The 19,466-nt window shown below is 42.8% G+C and overlaps 1 protein-coding gene and 1 pseudogene across 1 annotated transcript in view; both read left to right on the top strand.

The window, feature by feature from the left end:
* Window positions 1–19,466, top strand: part of LOC126109652 (cell death abnormality protein 1-like) — a 193,421-nt gene that overhangs the window by 42,816 nt on the left and 131,139 nt on the right. The window contains exon 4 of the mRNA XM_049914700.1: window positions 6,417–6,553. Within this exon, the coding sequence (XP_049770657.1) occupies window positions 6,417–6,553 (137 nt within the window). The remainder of the gene's footprint in view (window positions 1–6,416; window positions 6,554–19,466) is intronic.
* Window positions 12,418–12,535, top strand: LOC126109989 (5S ribosomal RNA; annotated as a pseudogene).

Below are 19,466 nucleotides of genomic sequence, written 5' to 3'. Positions count from 1 at the left end.
TCCATATTCTGCTAACAGTCATTGGATCTCGACCAACGCGAGCAGCAATGTCGCGATACGATAAACCGCAATCGCGATAGGCTACAATCCGACCTTTATAAAAGTCGGAAACGTGATGGTACGCATTTCTCCTCCTTACACGAGGCATCACAACAACGTTTCACCGGGCGACGCTGTTTGTGTATGATAAATCGGTTGGAAACTTTCCGCATGTCAGCACGTTGTAGGTGTCGCCACCGGCGCCGACCTTGTGTGAATGCTCTGAAAAGCTAATCATTTGCATAACACAGCATCTTCTTCCTGTCGGTTAAATTTCACGTCTGTAGCACGTCATCTTCGTGGTGTAGCAATTTTAATGGCCAGTAGTGTATATACAACTCACACGTTTGAGACTTCAAGAGGCCACCGAATTCATATAGTTTCATTTGATTCTGGAGTATGTCTTGAGACGTTGGTCAGTAGAGATTTGTGAGACAGCAACGTTGATACAGTACGGCCGTATCTCGTCTAGTTAGGGCAACCTGTTCGTAGGTGTCAGGAGAGATGTGCATTTGCTCTTTATAGTTGGTGGTAGAAGCTGTCCCCGTAGTTACTGTGCTGATGTCGCTTACCTGCCCAAGTATAGAATTACCCTCGTATCTTTGTGGACAGATGTTGTGAGTAGCACATCACACATACACTGAGGTGACACAAGTCTTGATCCTGGTGATGATATTTGGTTCAAATGGTTCAAATGGCTCTGAGCACTATGGGACTCAACTGCTGTGGTCATCAGTCCCCTAGAACTTAGAACTACTTAAACCTAACTAACCTAAGGACATCACACACAACCATGCCCGAGGCAGGATTCGAACCTGCGACCGTAGCAGCAGCGCGGCTCCGGACTGGAGCGCCTAGAACCGCACGGCCACCGCGGCCGGCGATGATGTTTGGATTGTGGGGCACTCAACTGCGCTGTTATCAGCGCCCGTACAAATTCCCAAACTTTGCTCAGCCCACTTTCACTACCTTCATGAATGTTGATGAAATGATGAGTAGAACACAAACAATCAGTCATCTCGAGGCAGGAGAAAATTCCTGACTCCGCCGGGAATCGAACCCGGGACCCCGTGCTCCGGAAGCGGGAACGCGACCGCAAGAACACGAGCTGCAGAAAGAAGTCTTGAGTTGGAGGCATGCACGTATACTGACGCCAGTATTGTCGCGTACACAAGGTATAGAAAGGCAATGCATTGGCGGTGCTGTCAATGGGACTCAGGTGATTCATATGACAAGATTAACCACGTCACTATGGCTGCACGACTGGAATTGACAAACTCTGAACCCGGAATGGTAGTTGGAGCTAGACGCATGGGACAACCAATTTCGGAAAGGGGTAGGGAATCCCGTATTCCGAGATCCCCAGTGTCAAGGGTGGGAACACCAGATCTCAGGCACTGCCTCTCACCACGCAGTACGCAGTGGCCGACGACCTTCACTTAACGACCGCGAGCTGCGGCGTTTCCAAGATCTGTCAGTGCTAACAGACGAGGAACACTGCGTGAAATAATCGCAGAAATACTGACAAGAGGGAGATTGAGTTAATAATTAAATCACTAAAGACCAAGGACTCTCATGGATATGACGGGGGATCTAGCAGAATACTGAAGTATTGTTCTATATATGTTAGCCCAGTACTTAGCCATATCTGTAACTTTTCCTTTAGGAGTGGTCATTTCCTGACTGATTAAAGTACTCGGTAGTGAAGCCACTTTATAAAATGGGAGAGAGGGATAATGTTGACAATTTTAGACCTATTTCTATGCCATTGGTGTTTGCTAAAGTTATCGAGAAGGTTGTATATACAAGGTTACTGCACCATTTAAATTCATATAATTTGCTGTCTAATGTGCAGTTTGGTTTTAGAAATGGTTTAGCAACTGAAAATGCTATATTCTTTCGTCTCTGTGAGGTTTAGGACGGATTAAATAAAAGGTTGCGAACGCTAGGTGTTTTCTTTGATTTAACGAAGGCTTTTGACTGTGTTGACCACAAAATATTACTGCAGAAGTTGGACCAGTATGGAGTAAGGGGAGTAGCTTACAATTGGTTCGCCTCTTACTTTAAGAACAGAAAGCAGAAGGTAATTCTCCGCAATATTGAGAGTGGTAGCGATGTTCAGACCCAATGGGGCACTGTTAACTGGGGCGTTCCCCAAGGGTCAGTGCTGGGGCCACTGCTGTTTCTTATTTATATAAATGATATGCCTTCTAGAATTACAGGTGATTCAAAAATATTTCTTTTGCTGATGACACCAGCTTGGTAGTGAAGGATCTTGTGTGTAGTATTGAAACATTATCAAATAATGTAGTGCATGAAATACGTTCGTGGCTTGTGGAAAATAATTTGATGCTAAATCACAGTAAGACTCACTTTTTACAGTTTCTAAATCACAATTCAACAAGAACCGATATTTTGATTAGACAGAATGGGCATATTACAAGCGAGACGGAACAGTTCAAGTTCCTGGGCGTTCGGATAGATAGTAAGCTGTTGTGGAAAGCCCATGTTCATGATCTTGTTCAGAAACTAAATGCTGCTCTATTTACCATTTGAACAGTATCTGAAATAAGTGAAAGTTCAACACGAAAAGTAGTCTACTTTGCATATTTTCATACGCTTATGTCGTATAGTACTATCTTTTGGGGTAATTCTTCTGATTCAAAAAGGGTATTTTTGGCTCAAAAACGGGCAGTTCGAGCTATATGTGGTGTAAGTTCGAGGACCTCTTGTCGACCCCTATTCAATAGTCTGGGAATTGTGACATTTCCCTCACAGTATATATTTTCTTTAATGTCGTTTGTTGTTAGCAATATTAGCTTATTCCTAAGAGTTAGCAGCTTCCACTCAGTTACTACTAGGCAGAAATCAAATCTGCATGTGGAATGCACTTCCTTGACTCTTGTGCAGAAAGGAGTGCACTATTCTGCTGCATCCATTTTCAATAAGCAACCACAAGATCACAAAAATCTTAGCAGTAGCCCAAACGCTTTTAAGTCTAAACTGAAGAGTTCCCTCGTGGCTCACTCCTTCTATTCTGTCGAGGAGCTCCTGGAAGAGCTAAAAAATTAAGCAAATTCCAGTGTTAGATTGTTGATTTTCTTTATTTAAACTTACGACTTGTCGTCTGAATATGTTTCTTATATTTCATTTTATCTGTTTCTACAATCGTGTTATAATTTCATGTATTGACTCGTTCCATGACCATGGAGACTTCTCCTTAATTTGGTCCCACGGAACAATAAATCAATGAGGGACGTACGACGAACGTATCCAGTAGTGCCAGTGGCGTTAATGGTTATGGCAGCAGCCGGCCGACGCGTTTGCCTTTGCTAACAGCACGACATCGCCTTCTAACCGTATCGGTTGGACCCGAGACGACTAGAAAACCGTGGACTGGTCAACTGAAGCCCGATTTCAGTCGGTAAGAGCTCATGGTAGGGCTCCAGTGTGGGGCAGACCCCGCAAAGTCATGGACCCAAGTTGTCAACAAGCCACTGTGCAAGCTGGTGGTGGCTCCATAATGGTGAGGGCTGCCTTTACATGGACTGGACTGGACGGGGTCCTCTGGTACCACTAAAGCGACAGCTGACTGGAAATTGTTGTGTCTCCACAATGGTGTGTGCTGCGTTTACATGCAATGGGCTGGGTCGTCTGGATATTTGGCCACTTGGAGACCATTTTCAGCCATTCATGGACTTCATGTTCCCAAACGACAATGGAATTTTTGTGGATGACAATGCACCATGTCAGCGCGCCACAATTGTTCGCGATTGGTTTGAAGGACATTCTGGAGAGTGGGAGTAAATGACCTGGCCACGCAGATCGCCTGACATGACACACACCGGACATTTACAGGACATAATCGAGAGGTCAGTTCATGCCCAAAATCCTGTGCGGGCAACACTTTGGCAAGGCTAAGGAGATAGCATGGCTCAATATTTCTGCAGGGGACTTCCAACGACTTGACGAGTACGTGCCACGTCGAGATGTTTCACTACACTGGCCAAAAGGAGGTCCGGCGCGATATTAGGATGTATTGCTTTTCCTGAATTTAGCCATATTTGTAATTTTTCCTTTAAGACTGGTCTATTTACTGAACGATTAAAGTACTAAGTAGTAAAGCCGCTTTATAAAAAGGGAGAAAGGGATAATGTAGATAATTTTGGAACTATTTCTACGCTATCAGTGTTTGCCAAAGTTATTGGAAAGGCTGCATATGTAATCATAATTGGTCATTTTATACGAGTATTACATAATTCGCCATCAAAAGTACAGTTCGGCCTTAGAAATGGTTTAACAACTGAAACTGCTATATTATCTTTTCTCTGTGAGGTACTGGATGGATTAAACAAAAGGTTTCGGACTCTAGGCATACTTTTTGATTTAACTAAGAACTAAGGCGTTTGATAGTGTTGATCACAAAATATCGCTCCAGAAGTTGGACCATTACAGAATACAGGGAGTAGCTCACAATTGCTTCACCTCTTACTTTAACAACAGACAGCAAAATGGCTGTGATGTGGGGTCTGGGTGGGGTATGGACAAATGGGGGGTGCCCCAGGGTTCAGTGTTTGGGCCACTCCTGTTCCTTATTTATATAAATGATATGCCTTCTAGCATTATGGGTATTTCTAAAATATTTGTGCTTGTTGCTGACTCTAGCTTGGTAGTGAAGGATGGTGTGTGCATCACTGGCTCTGTTTCAAATAGTGTAGATCAGGACATAAGTTCATGGCTTGTAGAAAATAAACTAACGCTAAATCACAGTAACTCAGTTTTTACAGTTTCTAACACACAATTCAACAAAATCCGACGTTTTAATTTCACAAGATAGTCATATGATTAGTGAAACTGAACAGTTCAAATTTCTAGGTGTTCAGATAGATAGTAAACTGTCGTAGAAAGCCCACATTCATGATCTTGTTCTAAGACTTAATGCTACCATTTTTATTATTCGAACAGTATCTGAAGTAAATGATCGTTCTACACGAAAATTAGTCTACTTTTACCAATTTTCATTTGCGTATGTCGTACAGTATCATATTTTGGGCTAACTCTCCCTGTTCTAAAAGGATATTTTTGGCTCAGAAATAGGCATTTCGGGCAGTAAGTGGTGTAAGTTCACGAACCTCTTGTCGAGTCCTGTTCACTGGTCTGGGTATTTTGACGTTGGCTTCCCTGTGTATACATTCTTTACTGCCTTCCTTGTTAACAATGTCAGCTTATTCCCAAGAATTAGCAGCTTTCACTCAATCAATACTCGGCAGAAATCCAACCTGTATTTGGATCGGACTTCCTTAACTCTTGTGCAGAAATGTGTGCAGTATACTGCTGCATCCATTCTCAACAAGCTACCACAAGAATTTAAAAATCTCAGCAGTAATCCACGCTCTGTCAAATCGAATCTGAAGAGTTTCCTCATGGGTTTCTCCTTCAATTCTGTTGAGAAGTTACTTGCAAAATTTAGCTGATTCTTTTGTTATGTTATTGATTGGATTTACTTAAATTTATGGCTTCTTTTTTTTGGATTCATAAACATTTAATTTTATATGTTATTACTTTTATGTTGTAATTTCATGTACTGACACGTTCCATGATCTTGGAGATTTGCCCCTCAATTTGATCCTACGGAGCTAGATGTGTGAATAAATAACAAATAAAATCTCATGACTTTTGTCACCTCAGTTTAACTGAATTGTTACATTATGATTTATTTAGTTACCTTTTGTTGTAAAAGCCCGCATCTCGTGGTCGTGCGGTAGCGTTCTCGCTTCCCACGCCCGGGTTCCCGGGTTCGATTCCCGGCGGGGTCAGGGATTTTCTCTGGCTCGTGATGGCTGGGTGTTGTGTGCTGTCCTTAGGTTAGTTCGGTTTAAGTAGTTCTAAGTTCTAGGGGACTGATGACCATAGATGGTTAGTCCCATAGTGCTCAGAGCCATTTGAACCATTTTCTTTTGCTGTAAACATGGCGACGTCGCTCTGTTAAGGTAGTTGGAGTATGGGGACTAAGAGGTATCTGAGTTATCAGTAATGAGTGTCGTGAGAGAATGGAAATTTATTCTTCAGCGACGTCACACACATTGTGTATTACGTCCGCTTGCGCTCCTTGCAAGGATTCTCAGTGCAAAACTGTCACAAGGATTAAAAGTCTATTAAACAGAATGAACTACTTTGTAACGAGCCGATGGAGTCCATAGCTTCCTAATATAAAAACACTCAAGAAACGATCCTGATTGGCCTCTCAAAATATGGTTAGATTTCGAGACGTAAAAACACAATGACCATAATTTAAATGTGTGAAGGGATTTCGAGTGATATTAACAGTAGGCTTAATAAAGCAATTTTTTTCTGTTTCCTGGTGCTCTTTCATGCAGTTGTGGGTGTCCCAGCCACCTGGTCGAGGACAGTGGTGGGCGGTGTGTCGAGCGCTTGTGTTTGAATCGGGAGTGCAAACACGGCAAGTGCAACCCAAAGGGCTTCTGTGTCTGTGAAAGTGGCTACCGTCCACAAGGTAAGCAACTGGGAACAATTGTAAGTACAGTGTAAGATATCTCAGTGTGTGTTGCTGTGAAAGTAAAGGACCAACTGGAAAATCTGAGTATTGGTAGTACTAGAATAGCCTGTGGTCGAAATTCGACCTACTGTGTCAGTAGACCTGACCAGTGATAAAAAAAGGGTCACCTATCGTCGGGATTGTTGTTGTTGTTGTGGTCTTCAGTCCTGAGACTGGTCTGATGCAGCTCTCCATGCTACTCTATCCTGTGCAAGCTTCTTCATCTCCCAGTACCTACTGCAACCTACATCCTTCTGAATCTGCTTAGTGTATTCATCTCTTGGTCTCCCCTTACGATTTTTACCCTCCACGCTGCCCTCCAATACTAAATTGGTGATCCCTTGATGCCTCAGAACACGTCCTACCAACCGATCCCTTCTTCTAGTCAAGTTGTGCCACAAACTTCTCTTCTCCCCAATCCTATTCAATACCTCCTCATTACTTATGAGATCTACCCATCTAATCTTCAGCATTCTTCTGTAGCACCACATTTCGAAAGCTTCTATTCTCTTCTTGTCCAAACTATTTATCGTGCACGTTTCACTAGCATACATGGCTACACTCCATACAAATACTTTCAGAAACGACTTCCTAACACTTAAATCTATACTCGATGTTAACAAATTTCTCTTCTTCAGAAACGCTTTCCTTGCCATTGCCAGTCTACATTTTATATCCTCTCTACTTCGACCATCATCAGTTATTTTGCTCCCCAAATAGCAAAACTCCTTTGCTACTTTAAGTGTCTCATTTCCTAATCTAATTTCCTCAGCGTCAACCGACTTAATTCGACTACATTCCATTATCCTCGTTTTGCTTTTGTTGATGTTCATCTTATATCCTCCCTTCAAGACACCATCCATTCCGTTCAACTGCTCTTCCAAGTCCTTTGCTGTCTCTGACAGAATTACAATGTCATCGGCGAACCTCAAAGTTTTTATTTCTTCTCCATAGATTTTAATTCCTACTCCGAATTTTTCTTTCGTTTCCTTTACTGCTTGCTCAATATACAGATTGAATAACATCGGGGAGAGGCTACAACCCTGTCTTACTCCCTTCCCAACCACTGCTTCCCTTTCATGTCCCTCGACTCTTATAACTGCCATCTGGTTTCTGTACAAATTGTAAATAGCCTTTCGGTCCCTGTATTTTACCCCTGCCACCTTTAGAATTTGAAAGAGAGTATTCGAGTCAACATTCAAGGGATACACTCCACGTAAAACTGAAATATACCCTCCCAAACGACCCACAGCTAATGCTGCATTGTAGCTAGGAGTACTCTTGAAATAATTCTTTGATTTTTCTGTAGCTGTTCGATCATTTGAAGTGAGTCCTTGATGCAGTGTGTTGAAAAATAAATTTTGTGTTAACGGTGACAAATTAATCTATGACAACATAACGTGGATGGCATTGTATTACATAAGATAACCTCAGATGCGTAATGACCTCCATCACGCAATCTGGAGTGTAAATTCATCACACCGCAATTATAGCTCTCAAAATTATTTGCAGTTACATTCAGTCAACATTAAAATGTATCTTTCAAAACAAAAAAGGATTTTCATTACCAACGTCTACATTATTCCTATTACCTTGTCAACGTAAAAATTGTCCCTCCCTAGCTCTTCAACTTTCAGTGCGAGCCGTTAGCGTTCTTCTTCGAGGCACAACTTAAAACAGATAATGTTTCCGTATAACAAGGGGACATTGTAGCTACTCAAAATGAAGATACTGAAAATTAGGAACACTAAATTTTTGTGATGATGGCAGCAAATGAACACAGAGCTGCTTCCGTTGTAACGAACCGACAACAAATAAAAAAATATGTTCGTCTGTGAAAATGCACGCGATAAGTAACCTGAGCTATCAGTTAGCAGAATCTAACCTGCATAACGCTGTGTGCGTTTTGTATGACTGTCAGTTTCACTGCCATTTAAGCTCTCAACGGATCGTTACATGAAAAACTTAAAACATCTGGATAAGCTATCTGAGTGCGTCTTTGAATAAGAATTTACAAATGATACAGAATCTGGCCTGTGCTGCGGAATTTACTGGATTAGAGTACGTGACAGGTTGTGGTGTGTCAGTGTCTCTGTTTTGGTTCTAAGTTTTGCACTCACCTCTTTGGATGACTGCCTTTCTCCATGTGGTTTACAGCAATTTGCAGCAGCGTGCAGCAGCAGCAGTGGCTAAAGCTTATTGTTACTGAGAATGAATTTAATAAAAAGGAGTTTGCTTGGGTCCTGTTAACTACTTAATAACTTGTAAGAAAGAATTTCATAAATTAATTCTATTTAAAAACATCAGAAATCACCATGAGCAATAATAGTTTCACAAGTATTAATAATGGCAAAACGCCTGACAATGACCTTATAAGTATCTTTTTGTAGTATGAAGACACATTATAATTTAAAAGCAGTAAGAAATTATGAAAAAAATTTTCAGTAATTGTAGTTGTTTAAATTATAGTATGTCTTCATACTCCAAAATGTTTAAAAGTTGTAGACACATCTGCTATACAAACTGCTGTAGCCTTTCTATCACGTAAAGCAGATGTTACCAATTTTCATCACTAGATGGCGAGACACCTCATGTCCACATCGTAGTGTAGACGGCGCACGCGCTACCGAATCTGATGCCACCTGTTTCAGTATACTTAAGCAGCCCTTAGCGGCAATCTTTTAATTTTTAACTAGAAATGACAGTAAAATTTTTACGTAGGATGTTTTATTATGTGACGTGGCCTTTTTGGTGTTAAAATTGTATGACGAGAGCTGCAATGCTCAACGTTTTACGTATGTAAGTACATCTTTATATACCAATATTAATTATTGCTGTCCCGTATTTTTCTTATTAATGACTAACTTTGTATCCCCCCCCTTATTATGTAATATATATTCTGACGAAGACTCCCTTAGTTTAGGAGTCGAAACCATGGTCAATTCGACTATAAAATCCATTGCAACCAGTGGTCTGTTCTTTACTACAAAAAATATTTTCACGGTTGCTGCACACAGCTATGTTTAAAGTTGTTATAAGTATCAATAATGGCTGAGTGTCAGATTAACAAATTATTTCAATTTGAAAGTTACATTAACTTTTGACAACCACAGCATATTTATGAATTAGATGTGGAGAATAATTATTATTATTTGGAGCGTAAGGAGGCTTCTTTAACTGACAAGCAAAACATGAGATTATTGCAAAGTCGGTCTAACAATCACGAGCCTAACTTTGCAATTGTACTTTACGCTATGATTGCGAATTTTACCTTGAATTCCATCTTCATGCGCAGCTAAGCCATCTAGATCTCTCCTGGCCATATAAATGAAATCAGGCCTTGCGTGTGGTGAGATCTGCCATCACCGACGTCTTCTGTCCCCGAGCTCTCGACCGCAATACTACTTCCATTCTTGCAGACAGACATCGTCTCACAACAATGCTTAGAATCGCGCTCCGGTGTTTCGCCCTCAGATTGTTATTAGCGATATCTGAGTGCTTATTTATTTCTATAGAGAACCGCAGAATCTTGCACAAAACAAAGAACAACGTTAAGTTGGCTATATTGTTTTCAATACTCAGTGTAATATTTAATCAGTGTAATGGAGAGTTCTGGCACACTCCTTAGACCGCTTATTCTTGCACAAAGTAAGTGAAAAAACCGCGCTTCGTTTTCCACTGTTGACAACATGAACGACGTAGCATTTGCGGCATTGTAGCTATGCAATATGCGTGTGTTATTTCAAATGAACTATCTGCAACATTTAAACATGAACGACCCTAGAATGCAAATTCACGAAACTTTGTTATTTTCCTGTGTCCTTTCTACCAAAAGACCTGATCGGTGGGCCGGCCGATGTAGCCGAACGGTTCTAGGCGCTTCAGTCTGGAACCGCGTGACCGCTACAGTCGCAGGTTCGAATCCTGCCTCGGGCATGGATGTGTGTGATGTCCTTAGGTTAGTTAGGTTTAAGTAGTTCTAAGTTCTAGGGGACTGATGGCCTGAGATGTTAAGTCCCATAGTGATAAGAGCCATTTGAACCATTTGATTTGAACCTGATCGATACGCGTGGTGGAAATTGGTAGCAATGTGAGAGACAGGGGAAACATTTATCATGTGCATGTGTCTTCTTCCTTTTACGTCTCTTAATGGGCTATGAACACACATGGTTTCTTTGTGCACACTTGTAGTAAAGTACCTTTCGAAATATGTAAGTTTAATTGGCCTCCTTGTATAACTAATTTTAAAAATCGGTACTTTAATTTCCGAGTTAACTTGTTAATTTTATGATATCGATAATGTTTCTTTTACACTCCTGGAAATGGAAAAAAGAACACATTGACACCGGTGTGTCAGACCCACCATACTTGCTCCGGACACTGCGAGAGGGCTGTACAAGCAATGATCACACGCACGGCACAGCGGACACACCAGGAACCGCGGTGTTGGCCGTCGAATGGCGCTAGCTGCGCAGCATTTGTGCACCGCCGCCGTCAGTGTCAGCCAGTTTGCCGTGGCAAACGGAGCTCCATCGCAGTCTTTAACACTGGTAGCATGCCGCGACAGCGTGGACGTGAACCGTATGTGCAGTTGACGGACTTTGAGCGAGGGCGTATAGGGGGCATGCGGGAGGCCGGGTGGACGTACCGCCGAATTGCTCAACACAGTACATCGATGTTGTCGCCAGTGGTCGGCGGAAGGTGCACGTGCCCGTCGACCTGGGACCGGACCGCAGCGACGCACGGATGCACGCCAAGACCGTAGGATCCTACGCAGTGCCGTAGGGGACCGCACCGCCACTTCCCAGCAAATTAGGGACACTGTTGCTCCTGGGGTATCGGCGAGGACCATTCGCAACCGTCTCCATGAAGCTGGGCTGCGGTCCCGCACACCGTTAGGCCGTCTTCCGCTCACGCCCCAACATCGTGCAGCCCGCCTCCAGTGGTATCGCGACAGGCGTGAATGGAGGGACGAATGGAGACGTGTCGTCTTCAGCGATGAGAGTCGCTTCTGCCTTGGTGCCAATGATGGTCGTATGCGTGTTTGGCGCCTTGCAGGTGAGCGCCACAATCAGGACTGCATACGACCGAGGCACACAGGGCCAACACCCGGCATCATGGTGTGGGGAGCGATCTCCTACACTGGCCGTACACCACTGGTGATCGTCGAGGGGACACTGAATAGTGCACGGTACATCCAAACCGTCATCGAACCCATCGTTCTACCATTCCTAGACCGGCAAGGGAACTTGCTGTTCCAACAGGACAATGCACGTCCGCATGTATCCCGTGCCACCCAACGTGCTCTAGAAGGTGTAAGTCAACTACCCTGGCCAGCAAGATCTCCGGATCTGTCCCCCATTGAGCATGTTTGGGACTGGATGAAGCGTCGTCTCACGCGGTCTGCACGTCCAGCACGAACGCTGGTCCAACTGAGGCGCCAGGTGGAAATGGCATGGCAAGCCGTTCCACAGGACTACATCCAGCATCTCTACGATCGTCTCCATGGGAGAATAGCAGCCTGCATTGCTGCGAAAGGTGGATATACACTGTACTAGTGCCGACATTGTGCATGCTCTGCTGCCTGTGTCTATGTGCCTGTGGTTCTGTCAGTGTGATCATGTGATGTATCTGACCCCAGGAATGTGTCAATAAAGTTTCCCCTTCCTGGGACAATGAATTCACGGTGTTCTTATTTCAATTTCCAGGAGTGTATTATTATACTAGCTGACAAACCCGGCATTTCCTGTGTATTCATTTTGCCAGTTTTCTATTAGAAACGAAAATGAAAACGACAAATGAACTTCGTTTGTAGTAATGTGGCCAACGGCCTTGCCGCAGCGGTAACACGGGTTCCCGTCAGATCACCGAAGTTAAGCGCTGTCGGGCTGGGCTAGCACCTGGATGGGTGACCAACCGGTCTGCCGAGCGCTGTTGGCAAGCGGGGTGCACTCAGCCTTTGCGATGCAAACTGAGGAGCTGCTTGACTGAGAAGTAGCGGCTCCCGTCCCGGAAACTGACATACGGCCGTGAGAGCAGCGTGCTGACCACATGCCTCTCCATATCCACATCCAGTTACGTCTATAAGCTGAGGATGACACGGCGGCCGGTGGGTACGGTTGGGCCTACTAAGGCCTGCATCGAAAAAATCACATTTCCATATTCTCATGAAAACAGACGTACACATAAATACGCTAATGTGCAGGTGTATAAATACAACACCCAAATTAACAAACATGGTCCCGGATAGTTTCTATACGCTGCACGCAGCTGTCTCGCGTGTTAACAATGCGATTTTGTAAACTTCTCTATGACAACGCCCCGTCATAGCTCCATAGATGGCAGTTGAAAGCTGACGAAAACACAGCCAGCTGTCAGGGATTTCCTTACGTTGACCTGACTGTAGGTGTGTCTAAGTAAATCTAAGTCTAAATAAATCAAAACTTCATTCATAATGCAGCATTTTCCCTCGTGTCTTAGTGTTTATGGCGTCATGTCTCTTGAACTGTGTGTCGTACAGTTATGTATTTGTGTAGATACATTTACTGTCATATGTGGATACTGTCTGCGAAATACACTACTGGCCATTGAAATTGCTATACCAAGAAGAAATGCTGATGATAAACGGGTATTGATTGGATAAATATATTATACTAGAACTGACATTTGACTTGCTTGGATGGCGTGTACAGGTACAGCTGCCCATGCAGCTTCAACACGACACCACAGTTCATCCAGAGTAGTGACTGGCGTATTGTGACGAGCCTGTTGCTCGGCCACCATTGACCAGACGTTCTCAATTGGTGAGAGATCTGGAGAATGTGCTGGCCAGGGCAGCAGTCTCACATTATCTGTATCCAGAAAGGCCCGTACAGGACCTGCAACATACGGTCGTGCATTATCCTGCTGAAATGTAGGGTTTCGCAGGGATCGACTGAAGCGTAGAGCCACGGGTCGTAACACATCTCAAATATAACGTCCACTGTTCAAAGTGCCGTCAATGCGAACAAGAGGTAACCGAGACGTGTAACCAATGGCACCCCATACCATCACGCCGGGTGATGCGCCAGTATGGCGATGAAGAAAATGCGCTTCCAATGTGCGTTCACCGCGATGTCGCCAAACACGGATGCGACCATCTTGATGCTGTAAACAGAGCCTGGATTCGTCCGAAAAAATGACGTTGTGCCATTCGTGCACCCAGGTTCGTCGTTGAGTACACCATCGCAGGCGCTCTTGTATGTGATGCAGCGTCAAGGGTAACCGCAGCCACGGTCTCCGAGCTGATAGTCCATGCTGCTGCAAACCTCGTCGGACTGTTGGTGCAGATGGTTATTGTCTTGCAAACGTCCCCATCTGTTCACTCAGGGATGGAGACGTGGCTGCACGATCCGTTACAGCCGTGCGGATAAGATGCCTGTCATCTCGACTGCTAGTGATACGAGGCTGTTGGGATCCAACACAGCGTTCCGTATTACCCTCCTGAACCTACCGATTCCATATTTTGCTAAAAGTCATTGGATCTCGACCAGCGCGAGCAGCAATGTCGCTATACGATAAACTGCAATCGCGACAGGCTACAATCCGACCTTAATCAAAGTCGGAAACGTGATGGTACGCGTTTCTCCTCCTCACACGAGGCATCAAAACAACGTTTCACCAGGCAACGCCTGTCAACTGCTGTTTGTGTATGAGAAATCGGTTGGAAACTTTCCTCATGTCAGTACGTTGTAGGTGTCGCCACCGGCGCCAACCCTGTGTGAATGCTCTGTTGCATATCACAGCATCTTCTTCCTGTCGGTTAAATTTCGCGTCTGTAGCACGTCATCTTCGTGGCGTAGCAATTTTAATGGCCAGTAGTGTATATTACGAAGACAGTTAGTATCATGTAAGTAATACATGTAAATGTCAGTCATGATGCAGCAGTTTTTCATCCAATTCATTATTTATGACATATGTCCTGAACTATGATAGTAGCTGGTTAATGCCCCCTTAGCAATTGTTGCTTGACAGTAAGGGATATGTGTACCAAGTCTCTTTTAAATCGAGCCTGATGTTTACGTATATATATATATATATATGAGATACAATGTGACAAACGAACAGGCGTAAAATGGACCGAAGAACGCAAGCAAGATCACAGCCAGAAGATGAAAGAAATATGGGCAACCAAAAAGGCAATCAAGATGCAGCCGAAGACACGAGACACAAAGCCGACAAGAAGCATGGACAGAGGATCGGAAACAGAAACACAGCGAGCGAATGAGGGAAGTTCGGGCAGCAAGGAAGGCAGCAAAAGGAACTGGCCATGTAGTTTAGTCCAAATGCGTTCTTTAAGGGCAAAACACCACTATATATCAATTTTTGTGATCTGTATCGATTTGATCGCATTGCCTATACTTGAATATGGCATATTACGAAATGAAACATGCGTCTTGCTTTTGTGTGTTCACTTACGTGCAGCCAGCCTTTCGATGTTACACAGACTGCAAGCGCTCACTGTCCACATTGGAACAGAGCGTATTTGAAAGTTTTTACTGCATAGGTAGCAAGATGAGTTTCGAATAACGTACCACAAACTCGAAAATACGCTGGCATATATTCTGAAAATCCTTCTATGAAATAACTGGTAGTTGCACTTGTAAAGCGACACCCTCCTCCTCAACAGAAAAATTCGATTTCAGAAATATTTTCGAATTTTGAATAGGCCAATATTGTCTCAGCTGTTTTTCTATTTAAAATTCATATGATTTTGTACACGATGTGTTATATTTCAAGTTGAAATCTGTAAAAATAAATTCCTTTATTTTTTTTGTTACAATCGATATGTACTATCTCTGAATTCACAGTTAAATTTATTTCTTTTAGAAACATTTGAAATTACGAAATATCTGGCACACTTAAAATTTTTATTATTAACTACGCAATCTGATACTATTTATTATGTTTATTTCTGGATTCATTTGTAAATTAATAGAAATTCATTTGTCAAGAAAATTTATAAAGCCTCTGGAATAGTGTTATTATCGCAGAGTGAGGTAGTAGTACACATGCCTGTGGCATGATAGGACGTGTTTTTTTATATTTGGAAAGATCAATGTAATTTCGGCTATGTTCATGTGAAAATTCAAAAGATAATGTGATATAGAAAAATGTGAGAGAATAAAATATACGTGAAAACAAAAAATACATCGCATACACCGTACATTTGATAACAGTTAAACACACGTATGTGGTCAGAAATAATTTAATTATGTCAATTGGAACCATGAGATCTTAAAATATGAAAATTTCAGCTTCAAGAATCAGCTCTTAGACATGTAGAACTGGAGCCAACTACGAGAAAACAAAATAAGTAAGAAGTTTATTGTAAATCTTACTCCTCTCGAAACTAATTACAAGACAGACAGTTGCGACAAAAAAGTAGGAGTAGATTGCACACCGTACATTTGATAACAGTTAAACACACGTATGTGGTCAGAAATAATTCTTGATTGTTTACTATTGCGCGACTAAGTTCAGAATATTTTTGCGGCTCACTGCTGCTATAAAGCTCATGAGTACTGGTGTCATACAGCGCGAAAACATGTTTACATTGAATTTAGTAACAGTCAAAAATGCCTCGATGATAATTCGTAGCCACGGCCGTCCTGTTTGGTGCTAACAATGTTTAAAAAATGTTAATTCTCGTAATAATGGCAATAAACTGCGCTACCGGACTTTGTAAATGAAATGCAGATTCTAACTCGTGTCGTGAAAACAATCATATAATTACATTTCGTTACTGAATAACCACACCTGTATCATATGATCGCAAAAGCTGGCAGCGAAAAGAATCAACACACTAACAGCTTAAATTCCATGAAGTGTAACTACCTATAGAGTGAGCATTCTGATGCGCAGAACGAGAATTCTGTCCCCAACATCTGCCGCAGCTCAAATCACGTGATTTTGGGATGGCCCGTCCTAGCCCGTATAGTGCTTAGCGCATTTTGAGTGTTATTACTTCGATGCTACAGACCACCTTCAGAAGTACAGTGAAACGTTTTATAGGACTTCTACAAACATCTCAACTATTTGATACCAGGACCTGCAATTGGCTTCAAGGAATGCGAGCAATGGTATTGTGCTTTTTCGCCACAGTATCATACCTCAGATTCCACTTCGTTTGTGATTTTTCGATAACGGGATAAGAAGTGAAAGTCAATAATATTTTTTATGCTGCATCGCACTGATCCATATTGTCAAATCTGTTCTAATTAATTACGTTACAATGATACTACACAGGAAACTGTCTCATGCAGAAATACTTATATGCACACAAAGGCTTGAACCCCTGCATAAATCAAAGGAAATGAGTCAGACTTCCATGTATAAATTATATCTGCATATGAACTTAGATCAAGTATGGAAACACTGACTGGTTGTTAACTCAAACACACTTGCTAACTTATCTAGCACCTGTCTCAGAAAAAGATGGTCATAAAATCACAGAAATTATCTTTACAATACAAGACTTTATAAAACCGTGTCTCGCTATTTTTCACCTTTTCTGATTACTGAGACAACCAAATTCCCTACATAGTCGATATCAATGCACGATGCTCTGTTTACGTGTCAGTTGTTTTCCATGATTCCTTCTGCACCGTACTAACAGGAAAACGTCTCGCATATTCGGTATTCTTTTCTTGCTTTGGCAAGGCACTGCACTCCTAACACAAAGTTGTAGGTAGAATGCAGACGTGGTGAATTTAAGTTTCTATTTTTGCTTCAATCATGTTTGTACAAGTAATACTTCGAAAAAAATCGTGCTTTTGAAACGAATGAATGATTGAGGTCTGCTGTTAACTGTAACCATTGTAGATTTCTCGAACAAAAAACAATGCCCAGTAGCTGGAAGAGAGCACATGTCACTCCCGTCTACAAGAAGGGCAGCATAAGTGATCCACAAAACTACCATCCAATATCCTCGACACCCATTTGCTGTAGACTCATAGAATATATTTTGAGCTCAAAGATAGTGATGTATCTCGAACAGAACGACCTCCTCCATGCCAACCAGCATGGCTTTCGAAAACATCGATCATGCGAAACCCAACTCGTACTTTTCTCACATGACATCTTGAAAGCCATGGGTCAGGATAACCAGGCAGATGCAGTGTTCCTCGATTTCCGAAAAGCATTTCACTCCAGTACCACAACTGTGCTCATTATCAAAAGTACGACCATCTGGGATACTAAGCGAAATTTGGACTAGACTGAGGATATTTTGGGACGGTGGGCGTAGCGAAGTATCTTGGCTGGAGAGCCACTGTGGCACAACAACCGAGTTAGAAAGCTGCTACGGAAGCAAAGGGAACTTCACAGCAAACATAAACATAGCCAAAGCCTTGCAGACAAACAAAAATTGCACGAAGCGAAATGTAGCGTGAGGAGGGCTATGCGAGAGGCTTTCAACCAATTCGAAAGTAAAGTTCTATGTACTGACTTGGCAGAAAATCCTAAGAAATATTGGTCTTATGTCAAGGCGGTAGGTGGATCAAAACAAAATGTCCAGACACTCTGTGACCAAAATGGTACTGAAACAGAGGATGACAGGCTAAAGGCCGAAATACTAAATGTCTTTTTTCCAAAGCTGTTTCACAGAGGAAGACTGCACTGTAGTTCCTTCTCTAGATTGTCGCACAGACGCCGGCCGGAGTGGCCGTGCGGTTCTAGGCGCTACAGTCTGGAACCGAGCGACCGCTACGGTCGCAGGTTCGAATCCTGCCTCGGGCATGGATGTGTGTGATGTCCTTAGGTTAGTTAGGTTTAATTAGTTCCAAGTTCTAGGGGACTGATGACCTCAGAAGTTAAGTCGCATAGTGCTCAGAGCCATTTGAACCATTTTTGTCGCACAGACGACAAAATGGTAGATATCGAAATAGATGACAGAGGGATAGAAAATCAATTAAAATCGATCAAAAGAGGAAAGGCCGCTGGACCTGATGGGATACCAGTTCGATTTTACGCAGAGTACGCGAAGGAACTTGCCCCCCTTCTTGCAGCGGTGTACCGTAGGTCTCTACAAGAGCGTAGCGTTCCGAAAGATTGGAAAAGGCCGCAAGTCATCCCCGTTTCCAAGAAGGGACATCGAACAGATGTGCAGAACTATAGACCTATATCTCTAACGTCGATCACTTGTAGAATTTTGGAACACGTATTATGTTCGAGTATAATGACTTTTCTGGAGACTAGAAATCTACTCTGTAGGAATCAGCATGGGTTTCGAAAAAGACGATCGTGTGAAACCCAGCTCGCGCTATTCGCCCACGAGACTCAGAGGGCCATAGACACGGGTTCCCAGGTAGATGCCGTGTTTCTTGACTTCCGCAAGGCGTTCGATACAGCTCCCCACAGTCGTTTAATGAACAAAGTAAGATCAAATGGACTATCGGACCAACTCTGTGATTGGATTGAAGAGTTCCTAGATAACAGGACGCAGCATGTTATTCTCAATGGAGAGAAGTCTTCCGAAGTAAGAGTGATTTCAGGTGTGCCGCAGGGGAGTGTCGTAGGACCGTTGCTGTTCACAATATGTATAAATGACCTTGTGCGTGACACTAGAAGTTCACTGAGGCTTTTTGCGGATGATGCTGTAGTATATCGAGAGGTTGTAACAATGGAAAATTGTAGTGAAATGCAGGAGGATGTGCAACGAATTGGCGCATGGTGCAGGGAATGGCAATTGAATCTCAATGTAGACACGTGTAATGTGCTGCGAATACAAAGAAAGAAAGATCCTTTATCATTTAACTACGATATAGCAGGTCAGCAATTGGAAGCAGTTAGTTCGATAAATTATCTGGGAGTAGGCATTAGGAGTAATGTA

Source organism: Schistocerca cancellata, chromosome 12 (genome assembly GCF_023864275.1).
Source record: "Schistocerca cancellata isolate TAMUIC-IGC-003103 chromosome 12, iqSchCanc2.1, whole genome shotgun sequence".
NCBI classification, from domain to species: domain Eukaryota; kingdom Metazoa; phylum Arthropoda; class Insecta; order Orthoptera; family Acrididae; genus Schistocerca; species Schistocerca cancellata.
The sequence above is the reverse complement of the archived record's forward strand: the minus strand, read 5'-3'. Positions and strand labels throughout refer to the sequence as shown.